Source organism: Podarcis muralis, chromosome 9 (genome assembly GCF_964188315.1).
Source record: "Podarcis muralis chromosome 9, rPodMur119.hap1.1, whole genome shotgun sequence".
Classification (NCBI taxonomy): domain Eukaryota; kingdom Metazoa; phylum Chordata; class Lepidosauria; order Squamata; family Lacertidae; genus Podarcis; species Podarcis muralis.
This window is the reverse complement of record NC_135663.1, coordinates 2,093,980-2,117,914: the sequence shown is the minus strand read 5'-3', so window position 1 is coordinate 2,117,914 and position 23,935 is coordinate 2,093,980. Positions and strand designations below refer to the sequence as shown.

Here is a 23,935-nt window from a genome sequence, read left to right as displayed (position 1 = left end):
ATGCAGGCAGGTAAGGGCAAATGGACAGGTGACCACTGAAAGCCAGGCTGGCCTCTGCCCCTCAAAGAGTTTGGGGTGGAGACATGCGCCAAGAAGTCAGGTAGCTGTGCAAGACAAGCTGCTCCAAAGTGGATTGACACGTGATATGCCTTTGCAACTGGGAATCCATGGAAAGAATCTGGGGAAGGGATCCTGATGCACATACAGCTCCGTGGTTAAGCTACTTTGTCACTTGCAACTGCAAGACCACAGGCTCCCAGCTGGATCCCTTCTGTCAGTCCCCCCCCCCCAAAAAAAAAGTCTGACTTGGTGGGGGCACCCTATGCATTCAACAGGAACCAGATTTTAAACAGGAGAGGGGCAAGCTGGCTGCCCTCCTTGGCAGTGAAGGTCTCTGCCCCGCCATCTCCTGGCAGCTTGCTTTGGGGACCGGGTCCAGACTGGATGAACTGCAGCTGCCCCACAAGTCCATGGGAGGGGTGCTCTTCCCATGGCCCCCAAGAAAGCAAGAGGGCTAAGCAAAGGGGCTCTGAGCTGGCAATGCTGATGGAGAACTGCTGCCCCCTCCCTTTTTTTGCAGATGAAGCTAGGTGTGTTCATGCTGTAAAAACCCCCTCAGCAATTCCAAAATATTCCCTCGCCATTTTTCCCTCCATGGGGGAGCCCTGGAAAAAGACAAAACTTGGATAAAAGGACCCCTGGCAGTGGGGGTGGGGTGAGATAGGGAAGTTTTCCCTTTCTTGCTCTCCCAGATAAGATGCAGAGCATGGTCTTGCCGTGGCTCTTTTGCTGAAGGTGGTGGCAGATACCGGACAACCCAGAAGCCCAGAGGTTGGGGAGAAGCTCCTTCTGTGCCTGGATTTTTGCAAGCTGTTTAGGGCCTGTTTGGCTGGTGTGGCCCACCTGTTCTTTCTGGTCCGCAGACAAGCCCAACTGCAGCTCCCCAAACTTCTCAGCAGCTAGGATGTTGAGGGAACTGGGCCCAGTTGGAGAGAAGAGACAAACCTGCCGGGATCAGAAACCCCCTCTGCCAAAGGCTCCAGGGCAGGAGCGGCAATGAGCCCAAAGCCTCCCTTCCTCAGAGAGAGAGGTCCTTTGTTTGCATTGGATCAAACAGCTGCCAGGTGGAGAAAATGTACCCTGTCGTTCCTGATTATTTTAGTTGGGGGCCGAAGCAGGGAGGAGGAGGAGGAGGATAGGAAAGCTGAGAGGGGAAAACAGTGATGCAGAAGACCAGGAAATGGTTCATCGTGTCTCAACAACTCTGTGGACATCCTGGGACCCCCTTGCCTCCTCAGCGGGAGGCCACGTGCTTGCAAATGGAGTGGGATTAGGTTCCAGCCAACTCCCCCAAGCCCTCAGGCTCCCCTGCCTTCAAGACCCCCAGGGGTTTGGTGGTGGGAGAGGTCACTTTGCAGGCTGAGGCCCACCGAGCTGCAACCCCACCTGCTGGAATCACAACCGGCCTGAGCGAGAGAGGGCAAGAGGAAGGGAGGTGCTCCAAAGCCAGGCGGAAGAGGAGAAGCAGAAGCACCGGGCTGGCGGGCGGCAGATCTGGCCTGCCCAGCTTGAGAACTTCCACCAAGGTGAGAGAGACGTCCGGGGGGCCTTTCCCCGCCACGCAGCAGGGCCTGCAAAGTGTCCAAAGCATGCCCAGCGAAGGGGCTGCCCAGTGGGGAGGAGGAGGAGGCGGATGGGCGGGCAGGAGACCCTGCTGGCGGTCAGGCTAGGCTGGCTGCTGTTAAACAGGAAAAGGTGAGAGGGGGAGAAAACAAGAAAAACCAAGGAGGTGCCCCGTCTGGATCTGTGCCGAGTCCCGTGGTGGGCATTCCTTCTCGTCAGTTTGTCTCAAAGTGTCCCGACGCAGCAAGAAGAAAGAGGGATGAAGTAGCGTAAAGAGTCCCACCGATTCGCCCACCAGGAGTCTATTTGCCCCACCGCTGCTTGCGGGTCCCACTGCCCCACCCACACCCCCCACCCCCATCCAGGGCAAAAAGAAATTGTCTTTGCAAGAAGGTTCAGTACTTCACTCCGGGGACAAACTCCTTGGCGTCGGGGTTTAAGGTGCTTTTGCTCTGAAAGGGAGAAGGGGGGAAAGAGAGGTCAGCTAGTTGCAGGTAGGAAAGAACACCCCCCCCCCCCGGTTGCTCCTCGGCTTTTAACTGGCTTTCCCTCCTCTCACCCACCTGTCCTTCCGTTCAGGGATGCAAATGGCCCATTTCCCTCCATTCCCGTCTCCTGAGAGCCCACTGCCCACATCAAACTTAAAAAGCACATAACTTTAAAAGTTTAGAATCATAGAATCCTAGAGTTGGAATAGACCACAAGGGCCATCGAGTCCAACCCCCTGCCAAGCAGGAAACACCATCAGAGCACTCCTGACATATGGTTGTCAAGCCTCCGCTTAAAGACTCCACCACACTCCTTGGCTTTAGATCACTGTTATTTGTTGAAGTTAAGAGCCGTAACAAAATGAGGAAAACTGAGTGAAAAATGATAAAAGCAGAATGCGCTTAAGCCAGAAAAGAGGTGGCAATTCCATCACCAACTCAGTACACATTTTACTTTGGAAAGTGGCTTGGAATACCGGGCCCCGTGTGGTGGGTCATTTATTACTAGTTTATAGAGGCGGACAGGCGGATGAGAAGGAGCACCCCAGCCCCAAGGAAGCTCAGGGAAGCTGAGATGGGGAAATGGCTGGATTTCAGGACTTCCTGGATTTCCATTGGGCCAGAAAAGTGTGCCTGAGAGCAAGGGAGCCCACTGCCTCCAGTGCAGCCACTTGGGGGACGGGCAGGGGTCCCCACTCCAAGATCATGGTGGTGCAACAAACCCTGGTAGGGCTCCCCAACCCCCTGTAACCTTCCAAAGCAGGAGCTGAAGAGAGACCAGGATTTCTGCTCTCTTCCCCATCATTGCACAAGGGCTCTTCTCTTGGTGCTTGCATCCCCTCCCTGCCCTTTCTTCTAATACTAACTGGCTGAAGTTCTCATCTCTTGGGCTCTTCCTCATTTCTACGCCCTCTCGATAACCCCTTCCTCCCTGCCTACTCCTCCCTGTGCACCTCCCATGTTGAGGTATTGATATCTCAGCTTCTTCCTGGCCTGACCCGGCCAGATTTTCTCATAAAATTGCCCATAAAAACAGTTTTAAAATGACAGCTATCGATAGCAGCTGCTGCCCCTCTGATTGCGGATGGATTCTGAAATGTGAGAGCCCCGAGAAGATGCTGCCCACCTTTTTTCTCCCTTTTCACATCCCTGCCCCTAATCTGTGACCGACCGACACAGCCAGGTCCCCATGCCCACTTCCAGCCCCTGTCCCGGGGCTTACCAAAATGTCTTCCGATACGTGGCTGTGGGTGTTGTCGTTGACCGAGAGCCCGTTCAGCTGCTGTTGAAGCTGCCCAATGCCCTGGGGCAGGTCACGGGACGGGATGAACCAATCCTGGTCCTCTTCATCCAGCATCTCCTGGAAACAGCGGTCGAGGAATTCCTGCTCCTGAAGCTCCTCCTCCACCTGGCCAGGAAGCAGATCCACAAGGGAGGGTCACATAGGAAAAGGTGTACCTCCAACTGCTTATCATCCTGTCAAAGTTACGGCGCCAACCCCAAAATAGTATGTATTTATACAATCCCTTCCTTCCACCATGGATCCCAGGGCAGCAACAACACAGGTGGCCATCCAGAGCTGCTTAGCTTCAGCAACATGGTGGCATCAACGGCCTTCCTCCCTGGCTCACCAATGTCAGCTGCCATTGAGAAGTGCCACAGAGAAGTATGCAGCTTGGAGAAACCTGATGCAAACAAGGAGGGCAGCTCCTGGCTAGCCCCTGCTCTTCCAGATACTCAGCCTCACCTGGGTTTTCCCTTGTCAGTCACGAAACGCCAATGGCAGGCCTCTCCCCTTCTTTGACCACTTTTAAAGCCACCTAAGCGAGTGGCTGCTGTTTCGCAATGAATTAATTCTGCACTCTTTTTTTTTTTTACAATGCAAAACTTTGGTTTAGCTTGTCCCCTCCCCAAAGATATTTATTGAAACTTAACACATATACATAATAATCAAAAATTCCCAATGATTCCCTCACATAAAATAATATCTAAATTACAACAGCTACTTAATTATACACTTAATTATGAAAGCCACCACCCACCCTCTACTTCCCTCCACAGCAATTCGACTTCTTTATATTTCTTTCTACCTTTTTTCCTTGCATTCTATAATAAATTATTTTTGTTACATTCTGATTTTTCCTTCTTTCTTTATTGGTTTTGTTATTGCTTACTTTTTTTTTATTCTAAGCCTATTAGCATGTTATTTTTAGAACAATATTTTGACATATAATCTTTGAAATACTTCCACTCCGTTCTTAACTTTTGATTTGAGTGATATCTTATAATTGAAGTTAATTTTGCCAAATCTGTATACTTAATTTACAAATCCACTCTTCCTTTGTTGTGTGTCCTGAGATTTCCATTTAGTGGTAATTACTACCCTGGCAGCTGTTGTTGCATATAAAAAGATTGTTGTTGTTTTTCATATGTGGTATGTCTTTGCCCACCAACCCTAACAGATAAGCTTCAGGATTTTTTATCAAGGGGGTCTTTGAGGGACTCTCCTCTCTCAGTGGATAGGAGCACATTGCTAAACTACAGAACTTGCTCTGCAGGAGGCAGGGAGGGCCACCAACGTGGATGGCTTGAAGAGAGGATTAGAGAAATTAATGGAGGAGGAGAGGGCTGTGCTCTGCCTCACTGTGAGGGGCAGCAATGCTTCTGAATGTCAGTTGCTAGAAACCCCTTTCTCCAATTCTTCTTTCTGCACAGGGCAATCCATCTCTTCATTAAGTTTCACTCATCAAAGTCTAGAAGTTTTCGGGGCTGCCAAGCCAAGGTTTTCACAGACACTTGTGTGTGAGCTCTAGCCTCTCAGTGGAGCCCATTAAAACAAGAAAAAAGGCCAGAGACACCCAGACCCTTCCCTTCCCAATCATGTCAACCTTCAAATCGCCAAGCTGGCAGAGCAAGAACAAGCTCAGATTTCACGTCTCGTCAGCCCAACTGCAGATGGTGCTGTACTTCAAGCTGGCGCACGGTGGCACTCGGGACCCACTGCTGGCATTTGTCCCTGAGAGGATGGAGAATGGAAGCTGCACCGGCCCTAACAACACTGCAATTTCCCTGACATGTGCTTAATACAGACACCACAGCGAGCACTAAACACCCCACCCCACCCGGGAACTAATCCTGCATTAGGGGGCATTGTAACACAACCATGCATGCATGTGCCTGACCTTCAGCTGGGGGAAAGTCAGAGACAGGCAGGTGACAACGAGCAGTCAAACGCAGACTTAGCTGTGGATTCACTGGGATGCTGCCTCCCTCCCCTCTCCTCATTACTATTAATCTCCAATCTTACAGTAGCCTTGTCTGTTTACTGAAGGCTAGAAGGTCTCTTGGCTGGGATCATGTGACATTTGGCTGTTCTGCAGGATGCAGCCCCTAACATGCTACTAGTTAAACAGCCGCTGACTTCTACGGCTACCTTAATTTAGGATACTATCCCTGGACACTAGAGCAGGCTTCTTCAACCTCGGCCCTCCAGATGTTTAGAGACTACAATTCCCAGCTTCCCTTACCACCGGTCCTGCTAGCTAGGGATCATGGGAGTTGTAGGCCAAAAACATCTGGATGGCCGAGGTTGAGGAAGCCTGCACTAGAGAGTCTTCCCAACTGACTTGGGAGGAAAACTCCCTAGACAGAGTGGCACAGCCATTTGACTGCCAATTTGCTGCAGAAATCAATGTGTTTCTTGTTTTCCAATGTTATTAATTCCACTGTACTGGTGCAGCCACCGCTTTAATTTATTGTTATACCGCTCCGTTGGGTGAATGGGCATGACAAACACAGTTTCCTTTAAGAAAGTGGTTAGGGAGTGTTTTTTGTCCCTCTCTTAAAACGCTAATTAATGCCTGTGGTCACCCAGTGAAGGTGCATGTTGGAAAATTCAGACTAGCTGTGATTTTTGCATTACAGAGATGCAACCAGATGACCCTCTGTGTCTCTTCCAACTCTCTAACTCATACACAAAGGAATACCTCCTTCACAAAGCCAACTCTGACATGAGCTACTGCAAGGTGTAATAACGGTCACTAACTTGGATGGTTCTGATAAACTCACGGAGGATCCGGCGGTGAATGGCTGCTTGCCGCACCACCTAGTATGCCCATATATTTGAGTTGCTGGGAAACAAGGGTGGCAGAAAAGGGGGCTGCTTGTGGGCTTTCCAGAGGCATCTGGCAGGCCAGAGGGAAACAGGATGCCGGGTGAGCAGGACCTTTAGCCTGACTTAGCCCCACAGCTCTTACGTCCTCATTCCAGGTGCTTCCTCCCCACTCAAAGCCCAAACCAGGGAACACAGTTAAAGACCAAGGAGGACTAGGAACATGGTTTCTCAAGCCTCACCTCAGATTGTATGTGGGACAGTGGGTGAAATGCACAGGCCCCAGCCATGGCCAACTGGTCAAGGCCTCCTGGCCACCACCAACTGTTCCACACAAGGAGGGCCCAACACAGCCTTGAGCAACCTGGCGCTCACCAAACATTTTGGATTACAACTCCCATCAGCCCCAGCCAGCATGGCCATCCTTTTGTATTTGTTACTTATTCAATGCATTTCTAAGTTGCTTTAGACAAAAAGAATACCTCTCAGTAAAGATTATGAAGCACAGAAATCAAGTAAAAGCAAAATTAAAAAGCATCGTGCAGTGCAAAACCCCTCAAATGCTCACCCAACAGCACAGTAAGGAGGAAAATGCCTGGCCCACCCTATTAAAAGATGAGCAGCACAACAGAGATGAACAGAATACTGTAGAGTTGGAAGGGACCACAAGGGTCATCTAGTCCAACCCCCTGCAATGTAGGAATCTCTTGCCCAACATGGGTCTTGAATCCACAACCCTGAGATTAAGAGACTCATGCTCTACAATGGTACCTTGGGATGCGAACGCAACTTGCGTCCGCGCATCTGCAGGTCACGTTTTGCCACTTCCCCGCATGCGTGTGACGTCATTTTGACCGTGTGTGCATGCGTGCGCGATGAAACCTGGAAGTAACGCACTCCGTTACCTCCAGGTCGCCGCGGAGCGCAACCCGAAAATACTTAACTTGAAGCACATTTATCCCGAGGTATGACTGTCCTACTGAGCCCAAGGACTAAATAAACATGTCTTAGGCCAGTGCCTAAAAATGAAGCATGTTGGTGCCAGGCAAGATTACCCAGGGACAGCATTCCTCAAGGATGTATGTGCTGCCCAATGAAAAGGCCTGTTTTCGTGTTGCCCCTTTTTACTCTTCCTGCGGATGAGGCAGATGGAGAAGGGCCTCCAACGAAGGCTGTCCTCCAGGGGTTGGGATCCTGAGCCGCATAAGGCTGATGTAGTCCAAACAGCTGGAGATGCGGTCCAAACCATTGGGAAGGCCTCAGACTGGGGAGTACTAGTTTCACACTTCCTGACAAACAGTACCCTAGACCCCAGCTCCCCTTCTGCTTGTGAAGCTCAGTTGCATTTGCAAGCAGGGAAGTCCCAGCCGGCAAATCCCACGGCTTTTGTGGCTTTCATTTGCACCAGCCACAGAGCGGCCTCTCCTGGCCAAGAAGCCCTTCAGAGGCCAACTTCTCACGGTTGCAGCATTTCTCACTGCACACGGAATGCTCGACAATCCCTCCACCTTCACAACCACTTTGTGGGTCAGGTTCCCCTATGGGCAACAGAGCGAGCAACTAGCCCAAAGCCAGCCAGCCAGCCCACCCACTCAGTTTAGGAGCCCAGCTTAAAGTTCAACCAGACCCTATGCCACAGGGGCACGCCTGGCCTCTCCGCACTTCCATGCATGCCTCCATCCTGGGGCTTCCCCACTTCCCCAGAACGTCCTGCCTTTTTACTCTTTCAAAAGGAGGAGAATGAATGTCTCCCTGGTGACTCTGTGGCTTGCCCTGCCCCCAGAGAACATTTTGCAGGAGCTGCCATCCTCCTTACTCAGTGGTCTTGCTGAAAGCCTTCCTATCTGCTTCTGGGCCCCACCCAGAGGCTGCCCTCCCAAACAGAAGAGGCTCAGTACTGATGCAACTGGCTCCAGGAAAGCAGCAGGGCTGGTCTGCTCACCCCCAAGAAGGAAGGGTTTCAGATTTCTTGTTTTCGGCTGAAGTCTCCTCCTCTGCCAATGAGACCCTCGGAAGGCAGGCGGGGCTTCTCCTGTCATCCCTGAGCAAGATTCCTTCCTGCTGCGGAGGCTTTCCTCGCACACTGCCACATCGCAGGCTTGGCAGCTGGACAGAGGCCCCGAGAAGACAGGAAGCAGCAAAACCGCCCCGCCAAGGCTTGGAGCGCAGCAGGCTAAGCAGTTCCAGACCTCCCAGAGCAGAAGGGAGATGCCGAGAGCAGCTGAGATAAGAACCAGGGAGCTTCAGCCGTCAGGTCTGAGGGCTCAGCTCTCACCAAAAACTGCCCCCCAGCTCATCCTCAATGGTCAAGCACAAAGAGAGTCTGGGAGGCAGGAATATAGGGAGCTGTGTCGCAGCAGCTCAGCCCCCCTGATCCAGGTAGCCTTGTACTGTCTCCCCCAACTGCCAACTGTTCTCCTGGGCCTCAGGTGGAAAAGAGCTTCCCTGTCACCTGCCAGCTGAACCTTTCTGCTGGAGATGCTGGCAGAGATTGAACTTGGGACCCACTAGAGGCCCATTCCGCCAGACTGCCTAAACGGGAGAGAGATGGGAAGCAACGGGGCTCATTTAATGCGCTCTACTGGAGGCCCAGGACATGGGTGGCGCTGTGGGTTAAACCACAGAACCTAGGGCTTGCCAATCAGAAAGTCGGAGGTTCGAATCCCCGCGACGGGGTGAACTCCCGTTGCTCGGTCCCTGCTCCTGCCAACCTAGCAGTTCGAAAGCACATCAAAGTGCAAGTAGATCAATAGGTACCGCTCCGGTGGGAAGGTAAATGGTGTTTCCGTGTGCTACTCTGGTTCACCAGAAGCAACTTAGTCATGCTGGCCACATGACCCGGAAACTGTATGCCGGCTCCCTCAGCCAATAAAGCGAGATGAGCGCGACAACCCCAGAGTCGGTCACAACAGGACCTAATGGTCAGGGGTCCCTTTACCCTTTACTGGAGGCCCAGCTCCATCAAGCACCTCCCTGCCCCTGAACTGTGCCAAGCTGCTCATTGGAGGAGCAACTGTTCATAAATTGGTGCCCGAGTCTTTATTTCCCTCTTCCCTCCCTGTCCCTTTCACCTTGCATGTCAGGTTTCTTTTCAGATCATGAGCCTGTGGGTAGCGTCCGTCTTGGCTACACGTAAGCTGCTCAGGGAGCCTTCTGGGCACAAATGCAATAAATAAATATTTTGCCCTGCCCCATTCAGCTATGGTTCTCTCCAAGGAGCTTCCTCAGCAGGGATGGAGTAGGCAAGGGAAGGGAGCTAAGGTGGCCAGGGAGGAAAAGCAGGCGGGGAGGGGAGAGGCAAGGACAGAGACAGACCCAAGGACTCTGGCAACAGATGTAGGGAAGAGGAGTGTGCATCCTAAAGAGAAGTGGCAGCAAGCTGCAGGATCCTTCTCCCTGCCACCTCCTACAGCTCAGCCTTTGCAGCAGTTCTGCCCTTGAAGAGGTATTGAGGAGCGTAGCGAATGCTCCTGCTGAGGAGCTCGTCCTGCCTGTTTGGCAACTGCTGTGCTGGCAGCTGCTGGGCCTTCTCCAGGCGGAATTCAAGGCACTCCTGCTTACCTTTCAAGCCCCTTGTGGCCTTGGAACCAGTGGGGTGGGGGGCACCGCTGCCTCTTCCTGTGGGAGATCCTACGGCAGCTACAGGCCGAGCCCAAGAGGCGGCCAGAACTTGGGACTGCCAGGAGAGGGGCCTTGAGGCCAGTAGCCCAAAAGCTCTGGGCTGCCGTCCTGGAGGAGGCACAGCACCGCTCCTTTCTCCTCTGTTTTTGAGAAAGCATTCATCTGTTGGGCGGTCCTTCCCCTGGTTTTTAATGCTGCTGGATTTTACCGAGTCCTGCCATTTCTAAAGTTTGCAATCGGAAGCCACCTCAAGGGTAGAAAAAGTGGGTTGAAGATAATCTAAAATGAATAGATTCATAAAGACCAAATTCCTAGCTGTCGTGCAGCCAGAGGCAGGTGGAGACTTGCCATCAGAGAGATAAGGGAGAGACTGGGGCTTCCTGAAAGATCAGGAATGGACGTTTTAGTGCCCCAAAAATCTCCTTTCTCCTCCCGTCCGACGTCTCCTGTGCCCTCTCCATCTTACTTCCCTTCTTTCTGTCATCTGTCAGCCTTATCTTTACCCCAAGATAAAGTTCTTTCAAAGAAGCTTAAACACACCCCTTGATTAAAGCCACATCTTAGTGGCATGATTTTATTTTTTTTAAGGTAGGCAAATCTCTTTCTATTACTAATGCAGGTGAAGGAGAGCCACTTGCCCAAGGCTGAGGCGAGGTTCTAATGGCAGACTTCCTGCCTCCCATGGCACTTCTATAGACAGGGCTAGACTCTTGCTCAACATGGAAGTTACAGAACTCCCTCCCACAGGAAGCAGTGATGGCCACATAGTTAGATGGGTTTAAAAGAGGATTAGACAAATCCATGGAGGAGAGGGCCAGAAATGGCTACTAGCCGTGACAGCTTTGCTCTGCCTCCACAGCTGTAATATTTCCAAATACCACTTGCTGGAAGCCACAGAAGGGGAGAGTGTTCTTGTCCTTGAAGGCTGCTTGTGGGTTTCACAGAAGAGGCATCTTGGTTGGCCACCCTGAGAACAGGATGCTGGACTAGTTCTTATGGAAAGTCATAAACCCCAACCCCCTGCCCTATCCAGAGTGTAGGCTGCCCCAACCTGTGAGCAAGGACGACACAAAGCAGGCGGCTAGCCTGAGCATCTATTTTTAAGTGATTTCTGATTTTCTAATGGTGTTCTGTACTCTACTGGCATTTCGCTTCTCATAATCCCTGTAGGCTGCCCCATAAAAACTGGCCTATAAACCGCGTACCAAGGAACAGACTGGAGAGTCAGCAACTGCAGCAAGCCCCTTGACTGCCTCACCTGCCGGTTGAAGTCCTCTTCGTTCTCCATCCACATGTACTCGGCAAAAGGGTTGTTCTCCTTCTCATCATGCCCGTTCACTACCTGGTCCTCCTTGGATTTTGCAGGGGTGGTGGCAGTCGTGGTCGTGTTTGCCACGCTGGAACCATTCATCATTACGGAATCTGAGAAGGGAAGATGAGAAATGTGTTAGGAATAGGGAAAAGAATACGAGACACTTTCACAGCTCAGGAGCCAACAGCAGATGCCACCCCAGCCCCCAGTATAATGGTCATGGTGCTTCATGCGTCACCCCTTGGATGTCTGGGAAGAAGAGATTTCTCCTGTTCCTTGGCAGAAAGAAGAGAACCTCTGCTGGCATTGGGGTGGAAGTAAGTGAGAAAGAGATCCACAGTACTGACTTGGCTCTCTTATACACTAGACTGCACATAGGGCACTGAAGTCCTGCAATGAGCACCCATCAGCCTGGGAGATGAGAGCCAGAGACAGGCAACGCATGAGAAAGGAGGAGATTCCATAGCTACCCAGTCTTCTACATGTTTACTTGAAAGGAAGTACCACTGAACTCAAGGGGTTTCTCTCCCATGGAATGGGATACAGGGTTACACCATCCAAGAGTGGAAAAGAAGATGCCCTCATGCTGGCCCATCCATCACCGTCTTCAACCATGAACTTGGAAGAGAAGCAGTCCACTGTCTGCCTCAGTGACAGAAACCATGAGAGTGGTTGCCGGCACAGCCAACGGCAGCTGCAACCCCTGAAGAATGAGGCAAGAGCAGCAGCAGAAAGGCAAACATGTCACGCCATGATACTCTGTAGGACTAGAAAGGAGCAGGCCCTGTTGAACTCAGGGGAGTGTTGCTTCCTATTAAACATGCCCAGGCTGGGGCTGTTACGCCTCTCTTGTGGCAAGATGTGCAAAGAAAATCCATAATGGGGAGGGGAACTGCTAAGAATCCCACCACATATAAGTTTCTTACCCACCCTAATTACCACTTGCTGCATCTGCAAACACCTGAGAATGGTGCCCATGAGTGAGAGGGATCCCATGGAGACAGGCAAGCCTGCAAGTTGACACAGGGCTTTGAAAAGGATCCACCTCAGGACTGGGCATGGAAAGAGATTAGGAGCCACACAGCTGCCTCAGCACTAGTGGCTTGGGTTCTCAATCCTGAAGCTGTATTCTGCATTGTCTTCAAGGACAGTCGAATGGGCAGTGCATTCAAGTCATCTAGAGGTAACCAGAGCATGATGGATCACTGGGTTAAGACTCTCTCCCAGACAGGATAAGAAAGGGTGACACCAGGGGAGGTTTGTGCTTGAGTTTCTCCTGAGCATTGCCTCAGGCTAAGTTGGTCTTGACCGTGACAAGGAGGGACACAGGCAAAAGAGGGTCTTCTCCACAGCAAGGAGGGCTGTGCTGGTGATGAAGGAAGCGAAGATGCCCCGTAGCAAATAATACTGTCCTACACAAATCCGAGTTGTGGGGCCACGGAGCCCAAACCCTATCCAGGTGAAAAATAATATGCAAAGGAGGACAAGGGTTGGATTTGGCCCCCACCCAAACTAGTTTCCATGCTAGAGAAAACCAGATGCCCTGTTCCAAACTAAACAATACGTTTCATTAATAACGTTTATTCCGTTCAATAAGTTTATTGTGCTAGCCAAAGGGCATGACAAAACCATCCAAACACAAACATTTATTCATACTAAGCAGCCGCAAGAAAGACCAAACTCCCAATGGACCGCTTGGGTGACGTGAGAGCTTGAGAGAGTTTGGCAGTGAAAACTACACAAGGCACAGGAAACAGCAGCAGAATGACAACATGGGGGGCTGAGAGGGAGAACAGCATTGAGGCACCAACACCTCCCAGCTGCAGTGCTTCCCCACAGACCCCTGGAGTAACATTTGGGGTATTCTCGGTGTGTAGGAGGGATGCACAGCTGTAACTAGACTCGAAACTGGGACAGCTGGATTGAAGACCCCATCTCTGCTATGCATGCTCAGAAAATTCACTCCCTTTCAGCTTCAACTGCCCATCTGTAAAATGGGAATACAGAGACCTATAGAAAAGGGGGGCTTGTAAAGGTGCACACAAATGACCACAAAATACGTGGATAGGTTCTCCCCTTTTTTGCAGCACCCCCAACCCCTTTCCATGCCACCAACCAAATGCATACTCCGACAGGGAGGGAGGACGTGGCTGGAGCTTCAATCCCAGAGGATGTTGCCACAGCCTCGTGCTGCAAGCTCCATGCCTGCACGTTTAAAAGATCTGCATGCAAAATCACTATTTTCTAGCCAAACGGCACAAGGCCTACTCTCTCACCAGAGCCCTCTGCACGGGGCACATTATGAACTCCACATGGCTTTCTTCAAGAAGACATTTGGACAAGGTCTTTTGACTGTCCAGGCTGAGCAAGCCCTGGTTCCATGCTTGGTACTCATCTGAGGGACCCTTCTGCAAGATCCAGAATGGTTTTTGCCAGTGCTTCTACACAGCTTTATGCAAGTGAATCGTAGGCAATTTGTAACTGTAGGGAGTGATGCTTCAACGCTTTCCACATGCATCATGTCAGGAGGGTTTTGGGTATCACATGGCAGGACAGAATTTGAAACAAAGATGTGCTCCCCCCAAGCTCACATTCCCAGCATGTTTGCACTCCTGTCTACACTGCCTTGGTCATGTCCACAGAGTGGAAGATGGCAGGATCCCCAAGAACGTGCTTTATGGGGATTGCATTACAAAGATGTCTGCCAATGTGACATGAGGGCTGGCAAAAACAACCCCGCCATGTGGGAATCCCTTGCAGATGATCACAGTGCCTGGAGGCAGGCAGTCAGGTCATGCATCCACAGTAGCGACCAGGGGAGGAATTGTTGGCTGTTTGCAGTATGGTAGCGCTGCAGAGAGCTTGCTGGGGAGATCATGCATTAAAAAGAAAAGGACTCAAAAATAACTTAAACAAGGTTTTAATTACAAAAACAAAAACTCCATTTACACTAAATACATCAACAACCAAACCAGACCCAACCACCAACCCATCCCCCAGGGTAATGGGAGAGCTAGGTGCTGCTCCTTATATACTAAACCCAAATGCTGACACACCTTAATCAAATACAACTCAGCAGCACCTGCTATGTTTCACAGCTGTAAAGCTGGGTCTCGTTATCTTGCTCTGGCCCTTGCTCTGGCCCCTTAAAGACATACACATCGAGTGGAACAATGATGAACCTTTACATTTAAAGAAACCATTCAACAGGAATGACCACTGGGGGGAGTGCAGAGAGAAGAAACACCCTGGCCCATCTGTGGCAGCACAACCAGACACCTTCTTCTGCCCCAGATGCAACAAAACATGTCTCTCCTGCATCGGTCTCTACAGCCACAGCAAGTGCTGTACTCCCCAACCCTTTGACCTCACCCTCAAAGGCACACTCCTCCATTGTTTCCCGAGACAGACGGACGCCAAGCAACCAACCATAGACTGACATTGAAGTTCCAGTTGCAAAGTTGACTTGGCTGAGCCATCGCCCTGAATCAAAGCACTGGCCTGAGCCTCCGGCAGCCTCAGATGTTGTGGGTTCAGGGGGCTTAGCTTTTATCTGTACAGTTGACAGGACGTGGGCAGGAAGAGGAAGTTCACTGCTTCACATGGGACTCCCTCTCTCTCTTTCATCCACCTTCACCTACGTACGTATCATCGGAAGCTGCTATATCTTGAGTCAGACCATTGGCCCATCTACTTCAGTACTGTCTGCACAGACTCCTCTCCGGGATTTCAGGCAGGGGTCTCAGCCAACCCTGTCTGGGGGTGCTGGGGATTGAACCTGGGACCTTGTGTTTGCAAGACAGATGCTTTATCACTGAGCTACAGTCTTTCCCATATGCACTGGAAAGGCCCTGTGTCGGATTTTGGAAATTACTAAAACTAAAATGAAATCTCTAATCCCTAAAATCTCTTTAAAATTCCATTGCTCCTGTATAAACTTGGCCTTAGGACATAACTGACAGATACACCAAGCATTTCATAACAAAACTTGCCCAAAGTAGCCCTTTATCGGTTTCCCAAGTCCTCTATGCTTGAGCAGAAAGTACTTCCATCAAGGCAGATTGTCAAAACCACTGGCTACTGCCCCCTGCCCCATCTTATTTCTCCCTTTCTGCTGAGTAAATGAGCAGTTGATCCAGCAAAGCCACAAGATTCATGGAGGCTGAGCTGGTGAACTCCAGGCGCTGGCAAAGGCGGGCAAAATCTCCTGCCAGAGTGAACTTCCCATGATGGGCAGAGGCCGCACCAGTCTCAGCAACTGAATGCTGACAGGCGCGGGGGCCCTGCTGGGGCAATGGGTGAAGGAGGCCTTCTTGTCTCAGCCTCTGAATGTCGTCCAAGCTGCATGTTCCAATGCAAACGATGCCTATCAATTTCAGGGAAAAGAGCAGAAGTAAAACTTTCTGCTTTGAACAGTCTCTGCAGGCCACGTGCAAGTCGGTTCCTATGAACAGACAGCCTTTGGGACTGCATGACACACATCTTCAGAAGTGCCCTCCCAAAGACAGTGCCCAATTATTTAGAAAGATCTCCAATGTCCACGTTTTTTCCTTTCCATACTATGTAACAGACCATTTCATTCAGTGCCGTTATGTGACAGGTTTTCCTCAGCCACTGGTCAATGGTTGGAGCCACAGGGTTTTCCCCAAATTTTTGCTACTGCTTCCAAGGCAAGAGCCTGCAGTTCCAGTTCTCTTCCAGTAGACAGTACTTGCTTTGCGCACATAAATCTCAAATGGCACCTCTGGCTTCAAAGTGTGTGCACAGGCAGGCACTAATGGGAGACTTCAACCTCCTGCACCTGGAGCGTGCCTTGCTAAGGCCTAGCTAAGGGAACCTGTCTTGAAAACCAGAGAAACACTGTGCCTCTGAGCATAGGCAGAGCACCACTCATATTCAGGTCAGATGAAAGCACAGTATTTCAGAAGAACCTTGGTCCCAAGTTCCAGCTCTTTTAGGAGTTCATGACTGCCCCTTTGGACTAAAAGGGGGGTGGGGTGGGGGTGGAGCTGACTAGGATGCTGCTGCTCCAAAGAAGCCACCCAGGCCCAGGGGCTCTTTCGGAAGGGCTCCACCCACCGCGGGATTCGCAGCCATTTCCTGAGCAGCCAAAAGGCTTTCCCAGCCATTTGCCAGGTGCTGAGCAACAAAAGCTGGGAGCTGGCGGCATCTCCCACCATATGGGCTGTAAATCAGCCCAGTCTGCGCCGAGGCCCTGGAGAAGAGAGTCCCTGCCGAGCGGGAGTTGGCAGGAGAAAAGGAACCACGTCACCCGGAGAGGCCGTGGAAAAACACCACGCGCCGATGAGATAAATGGCAAGAGGGACCCCGGGAGGGAGCTGGCTGGCTCTTGGCCAAGGAGAGGAAGAGGACACTGCTCCTGCAACAGGGGAGGGGGCTAAATCCTCCCCTCCAGCCTTGCAGCAGCACTGCAGCTTAGCAAGCCTTGCATGGGGAAATAGGTCAGCCTAAGGACTTCCCAGTCGGCACCTGGCGGGAATCCAGAGGAGCCCGAGGACAGGGGGAGGGGGGGCTTCCTCCACCAGACCACCAAAAGAAGACAGAGCGTAGCAAACTCAGCTGCCTGGTAACAGGACAGCAGCTGGTGAGAAATGGGAGAGTTTGCGGGGGGGGGGGAGAGAGGTTGGTTGTCATTCAGAGTTAAGGAGCTGCGTCAGACACAGCTTCTGTGCAGCTGAGGGCAAGTTGGGCATGGTGGGGTTGGCAGAAGGCCATCTGCAGCCAGCAAGAGCAAACCAAAGAGACAGCTTGGCTGTTCTTATAGGTGCAGGCGGGATTAGTTGAACCGCCCTGGCCCACCAGGGCAGAGAGGCTTCCTAAGCTTCCAGCTGAGAAGTAAGGAAAAACTGGGAAGGAGGGAAGAACGTATGGAGCCCCTTCTACCCTTCATGAGAAGACCGACTGATTGAGAAAAAGGCTTGCATGCTGCTTTGCAGAAGGAGAGTCTCAAAGTGGTTTCCAATCCCCAACAAGCACCAACGGCAATCGTGAAAAGCAACCGTCAATCTGGCTGTGAGGGTGACCTGTTGCTCCTCCTCCTTCCCTGTGCCCATTGTGCTTCGCTCTCTTGAGGAATGGAGGATGCAGAGCGTCAGGTAACCACGACCAATGCCAGCCTCGCCCAATGCCTGGGTGGGAGCCCACCAAGTCAGCCCCCAGCGGGATGGCTTCCCAGAGCGACTTGAGGAGGTTCCCCTTCCTCCAAGTCTGAGGCTCGGATCCAGGAACCACAGAGACCAGGGCTTCATTTCCTAGGACTTTCAGAAATGTCTGAGTGGCTCCATGGAGGGCTAAGCAGGGTGTTGGGCAGCTCCGTTATGGAGTGGGCCTGTGAAAGTTGCTCCAGTTTCACCGCGACTGCTGCTGGAGCAGGGTTGCCAGCCAAGGATGTGATGTCCAGAGTTTTAACTTTTAGCGTGGAAACTACTCACCCAACAAAACTACTATTTCCCATAGCTGGACCCAGAAGATCCCAACCAGGCACCCTACCCTGGCCTTGTGTCTTGCTCTCTACATGCTCGTTGCCATGGGGGAAAGTGAAACATTTATTTGCTACCAACACAAGATGCGATCACAGCCCACAATAAAAAGCCTCTCCATGGATCCCAGGCCTGATGCCAGATCCTTGGATTCCACAGTTTTGCACGAAGGAAGAATTCAGTACTCGGCAGTGTCTTCAGCACTCAGGAAAAAAAGGTTTCCCCTGCTCCCCACCCCAAGAGCAGAATTTTAGTCTTATGGCTGCAGAAAAGAACTCTGAATGTCTGCCCAGACCACCTCAGAGCGAAGGCCAAGCTGGACTACCTACAGTCAAAAGGTGGGGATTCAGTACGCCCTACCCCAAAAGCTTCTTCTAATGGAATCACAGTGAGTTAAATGTTCATGAAGTGGCTCCTGTAGACAGGTTCAAACTTCCTTGCAAAATCTCAGCACAGAGCCCACACACAAATTCAGAGACCCCAGCACACTCATTCACAGGGGCAGGGGATTTCCCACATGCTCAGGAGCACAGCCATCTCACAGAAGGGTCTTCAACAGGGTGGGGAGCTCTCAGCAGGCAACCAAGGCACTTAGAAAATGCAGCACCTTTTTAAGGTGTCTGGGAAGATTAAGAGGCAGAGGACTCCTCGGTGACTGAAATGCTGCCAGCGTCAGCACATGCAACCTTCTAATTAAAGAGAGAAGCAAGGCATGCATTTTATGGCTGCTCAGTGAACAGCATGATGTGCAAGGCACAACCACCGCTTGAGAGATCTGGAAGGCACGAGGCTGCTGGACAGAGAGCCAAGAGGCACAGACACAGAGGCGGGCAGGGAAGCGGGCCATGGGGCAAGGACAGTCAGTTTAACCCTTGCCCCTCCCAGACACACAAAGGTGGGCAGTTTAACTTAAAGGACACAGGGCTTCTGCAGCAAGATTTCTAAAACCAGGCAGCTCCTCCCCCTGTGTTGCCTCCCCGAACAGTATTCTGCAAATACACCCGAAATTCCTAGTCCATACAGAACTATGATACTCATTTGTGGTGCACCGGCACCTAGACTTTCCATGGTTAACGTATTGGTATTTTAGGTGTTACTTACTGATCCAATGTTATTGTAGTTTTACTACTGGGGTAGTTTGTTCACCTTTGGTCCCTGCACTTCACTTAGATCTCACCCATGGCTCCTAAAGCTGTCAGCATGTGACAGTGGCCACAACCCAGGGGCAGCTTTGATTCGCTGGCTAAAGCAGGTGAGGGTAGCCGATAGGTCCCAAACCCTCAGTCAGTTAGGAAATTCCCCTGCATGCAAAGACAGGCTCCGGTGGATTGAGCAGACAAGACCAACAGTGGGTCCAAGAAGGTGGTTTCTCCACATGCTATGGAGGGAAGTGAGGGTCAGATGGGGCTCATCAACTTGGGAAGGGAGCCCAGTTAAAGGAAAACTCTGACCCGAAACCTCCATTTCCTTGTGGGATATCTTCAGAGAAGAAAAGTCTCAGGAGTAAACCCTACACAAATCTGGAGTGGAGTCCCTAAGGTGGTTGGATGGTGCCTTCTGGCAACTCCTGCAGCCAAGCTGGTGCCAAAAGTATTGTTTTGCTTTCCTCTGGACCACATCAGTAAAGCTAAGGGGGGGGGGGCGGGTCTGGACAACCCAGGACCTCCAGGCACACTGCCCAGGCACGTGCCCCAGGGAGGTCCCTTTGGTGCTGCTGATGCGGTGGTTTGACTTCACCTCCAGAGGTGGACTTCCCTGTCTCTCGATGGACACCAATAACTACTACTGTTTGCTGCTTTGGTACCATTTTGACGTGAAAGCAGTAAAAAAGTTCTTTTAATAAAATCAATAAAAGAGAAAGCACTTTTCTGCTTAGTTACCTGGAGCGAATTCTGAATTCGCCCCAGGCAACCAAGTTGGACAAGCTTCCTTTTTCAGCTGTACCTCCCCTCTACCCCACAAAAATAGATGTTTTCATCACTCTGAAAGCAAACATACAGGAGCCAACCCACCCCTTGTGACATTTCCGACATGCCAGAATTCTGGCGTCAACTGACTGGGTTGTGGCAGGTGCAAACCTGAGCAGCTGGAATAGGCCTGGGGTCCTGCTGCTGCTGCAGCCTCTGTGGAGGAATAAGAGCTGCCCTTTGGCAGGGCCAAGCTGAGGTGCCTTTTGTAAATGATCAGCCAGTCAACAAACTGAACGATTCTCAAAGCTATTTATAGGAGCTCAAACGGGAACCCAATCGCAGGTGGCCTCTTCGCTCACCTCACCCTTGACATTCCCACCTCGAACAGCTCTTGACCAAAACTCTGCCTTTGGGAAACACCAGCCAGTGGGGGAACAGAGGCAGACCCCACTTTCCACCAGGACCTTTTACTCAGCATTGCAAAAAAGCCCACTCAAGTTGCTAGTCCACAAGAAACACCAACTAGCCTGTCTGTGCCTATAGTAGCAATTTTCACTGGCAATACTTAAAAGTAGGGTTTCATTGAACTTTTTATGGCTAAAAGATTAGAGAAGCAAAAGGGAGGGGGGCAAACAGTTTTCAACTTTAACCACAAGAGCAAATCACCAGACATCCTTCAACCATTGTGACAAGCTTTCCCACATCTAGGCCCATCGTGCTACTCAAATACTATGTCTGAAAGACAGGGTCAGTGAATCCCCCAGACGACTCCTCGGCCTTCTGGCCCAAGATGGCGCCTGTTTAAGGTGGTACACCATCAGAGCATCCTGAAAAAAACTACTTACCCATCAGCCAAGTGCAGGTTCACAGCCTCACCAGATGGCCAAATCAGCCAGGTTTGCAAAATCTTTAGGTTACCACACAATTAGATCGCATTTCAGTCTCAAAATCAGATGTTAATCCCCGTTCCTTAATCAGCTTTGAGCAGTAACCAACAGAGATAGGAATCTTCAAGCAGAAAAACAAAGGGGCAGACTCACACACTTTGTACTTAGTGAGAATGTGGCTGGTGCTAGATTTGAACCCCAAGCTCTCACACAACCATGTACAAAACCAACCCTGACCAAACTCATGCTGTCTTTAATATGTGTCCAAAACCTGCTGTATCACTGAGTCAGTTACTGTATTTTTCGCACCATAGGACGCACTTTTTCCCTCCTAAAAAGCAAGGGAAAATGTGTGTGCGTCCTATGGAGCGAATGCAGGCTTTCGCTGAAGCCTGGAGAGTGAGAGGGGTCGGTGCGCACCGACCTCTCTCGCTCTCCAGGCTTCAGGAAGCTATCCGCTAGCCGTGGGAGACCCAGCTCTCCCACGGCTAGCGGAGTGCTGCATTAATCCCGAAGCTTGGGGCGTGCGGAGCTCAGCGCGCCCCAAGCTTCTGGGTGCCGGCAAGGTCTCCGCTAGCCGTCTACCTTGCCGGCACCCAGAAGCTTGGGGCGCGCTGAGCTCCGCACGCCCCAAGCTTCGGGATTAGTGCTCCGCTAGCCGTGTCTAGGCTGCGGATAGCAGCCTGCTTCCCAGAGCGTCGGGCGCCCTGAAAGCAGATCGCCCGGCGCTTCGGGAACACATCCGCAGCGTGGGGACCCTTGCAAGAGTTCCCCGCAGGGCTCCCCACGCTGCAGATAGCAGCCTGCCTCCCGGCGCGAGGGGCACCCTGAAGCAGAGCGCCCCTCGCACGGGGCAGACATCCGCAGCCTGCGGAGCCTTGCAGGAATTCCCCGCAGGGCTCCCCACGCTGCAGATAGCAGCCTGCCTCCCGGCGGGTGGGGCGCCCTGAAGCAGAGCGCCCCTCGCGCGGGGCAGACATCCGCAGCGTGCGGAGCCTTGCAGGAATTCCCCGCAGGGCTCCCCACGCTGCAGATAGCAGCCTGCCGCCCGGCGCGAGAGGCGCCCTGAAGCAGAGCGCCCCTCGCGCCGGGCAGACATCCGCAGCGTGCGGAGCCTTGCAGGAGTTCCCCGCAGGGCTCCCCACGCTGCAGATAGCAGCCTGCCGCCTGGCGCGAGGGGCGCCCTGAAGCAGAGCGCCCCTCGCGCGGGGCAGACATCCGCAGCCTGCGGAGCCTTGCAGGAATTCCCCGCAGGGCTTCCCACGCTGCGGATAGCAGCCTGCCGCCTGGCGCGAGGGGCGCCCTGAAGCAGAGCGCCCCTCGCGCCGGGCAGACATCCGCAGCGTGCGGAGCCCTGCAGGAGTTCCCCGCAAGGCTCCCCAAGCTGCGGATAGCAGCCTGCCGCCTGGCGGGTGGGGCGCCCTGAAGCAGAGCGCCCCGCGCGCCAGGCAAACATCAGCCAGCCCCACAAGCTCGGGGGACAGCAGGGAGGCGCAGCGCCACTATCCCGCTGTTCCTTGACCTGGTTCGGTTTCCCTGACCTGCTTTTGGGGGGGAAATAAAGGGATTTTTCCCCCCTTTATTTCCCCCCCAAAAAACTAGGTGCGTCCTATGGTCCGGTGCGTCCAATCGTGCGAAAAATACGGTAGCTACAATTCTTATAAGCTTTTGTCATAGATAAACTCAATGCACCTTATAGCCAATTAAAACATACAAAAGTTTAGCAAAACTACTTTAGAAAGCACTGTAAATCATTTCATAGTAACCCTAACCCACATAATCTCTGGAAGTTCTTTGCATCAGTCTTTTCCATGAAAAACTACAAACCCTCAAACTGAAAAGAAGTTTGCTTCTTGTTGGAAAACATCAGAAAAGTTTCAGCAAAACCTATCAATAGATTTGGAGTATTTTCCCTGCTGCTGCAGTCAATAGCAGTAATATATTATTGTTCATGTTATACTGACAGTCAGGAGTTCCTTTCCCTTGATAAATATTGAGGGAGGAAAATATGACTTCACAAAAGATTGCTCTCCATGATCATATGTAGGTGTTGTTGTTGTTTTCTAAGGAGGCATTTTTAAATGTTTGCTATGTTTATTGTATTTTTTTAATGTTTCCAACAAGAATGCTGTTAAATACATTGTGAATGTTTTAAATGCTCTTCTTAACAAAATTGTCACCATCCCAACACAGCTATGGTTTCCAGTTGACTAAAAGACCAACCCAATGAGAGACGCACTTGTGAGAAGGTATGGATTGAGCAGCAGAGTTCATTCAGACTTCCCCTACAGAAATAATTAGGGTGGGGGAGGAGTACAGAAAGCACCACTTGAACCAAGCTGCCAAGGTATTGTGGTTTTGATAGAACTGCCAACTCAGCGGTGTTTTTCTAATCACTTGGATTTAGCAGCGCTGCCCCCTTTCAGCTGTGTGATGCTGCAGCAAAAAAAGGGAATGCTATACTAGGCTGCATCAACCAAAGTCTAGTGTCTCAAACAAGGGAAGTCATAATCCTGCTCTATTCTGCCCTGGTCAGACCACACCTGAAGTCCTGGGTCCAGTTCTGAGTACCACAATTTAAGGCTATCTTTTTATTTATTTATTTCAGATGTGTTTCCCACTCTAGGCTCCTTTGGGATGAAGCCCAGGATGTAAATCTGATTTATATAAACCAATAAACAACACAACAGAGGCTTCAACAGGCCCGGTCACGCCCCCTTTCCCCTGGAATGCAACACTCTTGCAAGACACACAGAGCAATATTAGCCTCCGAGATGCGAACACCCAAGCCACTTGCACTGGATCCTAGCCTGCTCACATGCAGTGCTGAGGATGCCTCTTGGCTTCTGCTCCACGTTATGTGATGCTGGAAACTTCCTGCTGTATTCTGCCACTACCAACGTCATGTAACTTCCCAAGATAAAGAAGTCTACCACCACTACTGTGCCTGACAAACAGGTTGCCAGACTCCCAACTGAGAGTCTGGGAACCAAGGAAAGGCAACTAAATCACCAAAGGATTACGCATATCTCATTGGAAAAGACACTCCTCTCGCCTCCCAGCAAAATGCTTCTTTAATAATAGGATACACACTCAGGACTTATTCCAGAAACACATGAGTGCCTAAAGACAAGCATTGTTGATAGACAATCAATTTTTGTCACAAAGAAACAGAGCACCACCTGGGGTTGCAGCCATCTACTCTGGAGAAGCAGCAGGAAGACACACGCAGGTCAAATGAAAGGAAGGGTAATTTTTGCTTTTTAAAATTCTATTTAAGCAGTCTTGCAGGGGGACTCTGACCTGGCCCTGCTTACCTCACTTAGTTATTGGTGACCTAGAAGACAGCACACACAAATGCACACACACTTAAAGCTTGCCTTCCGCAGGCAAGTGGCTATTTGCAAGCCTGTATTTAACTATTTCTTGGGAAACTTCCTGTTCCTAGTTCATCAATGGCATAGACCACGATCAGAGTAGGTC

General features: G+C 51.3%; 1 protein-coding gene across 1 annotated transcript in view; it reads right to left on the bottom strand.

The window, feature by feature from the left end:
* Positions 1-873: 873 nt before the first annotated feature.
* Positions 874-23,935, bottom strand: part of PAIP2B (poly(A) binding protein interacting protein 2B) — a 34,496-nt gene continuing 11,434 nt past the window's right edge. Inside the window, exons 2-4 of the mRNA XM_028744486.2 lie at positions 11,102-11,265; positions 3,334-3,519; positions 874-2,075 (exon numbers count right to left, since the gene is read on the bottom strand). Coding sequence (XP_028600319.1) covers positions 2,019-2,075; positions 3,334-3,519; positions 11,102-11,257 — 399 coding nt within the window. The 5' untranslated portion in view covers positions 11,258-11,265 and the 3' untranslated portion in view covers positions 874-2,018. The remainder of the gene's footprint in view (positions 2,076-3,333; positions 3,520-11,101; positions 11,266-23,935) is intronic.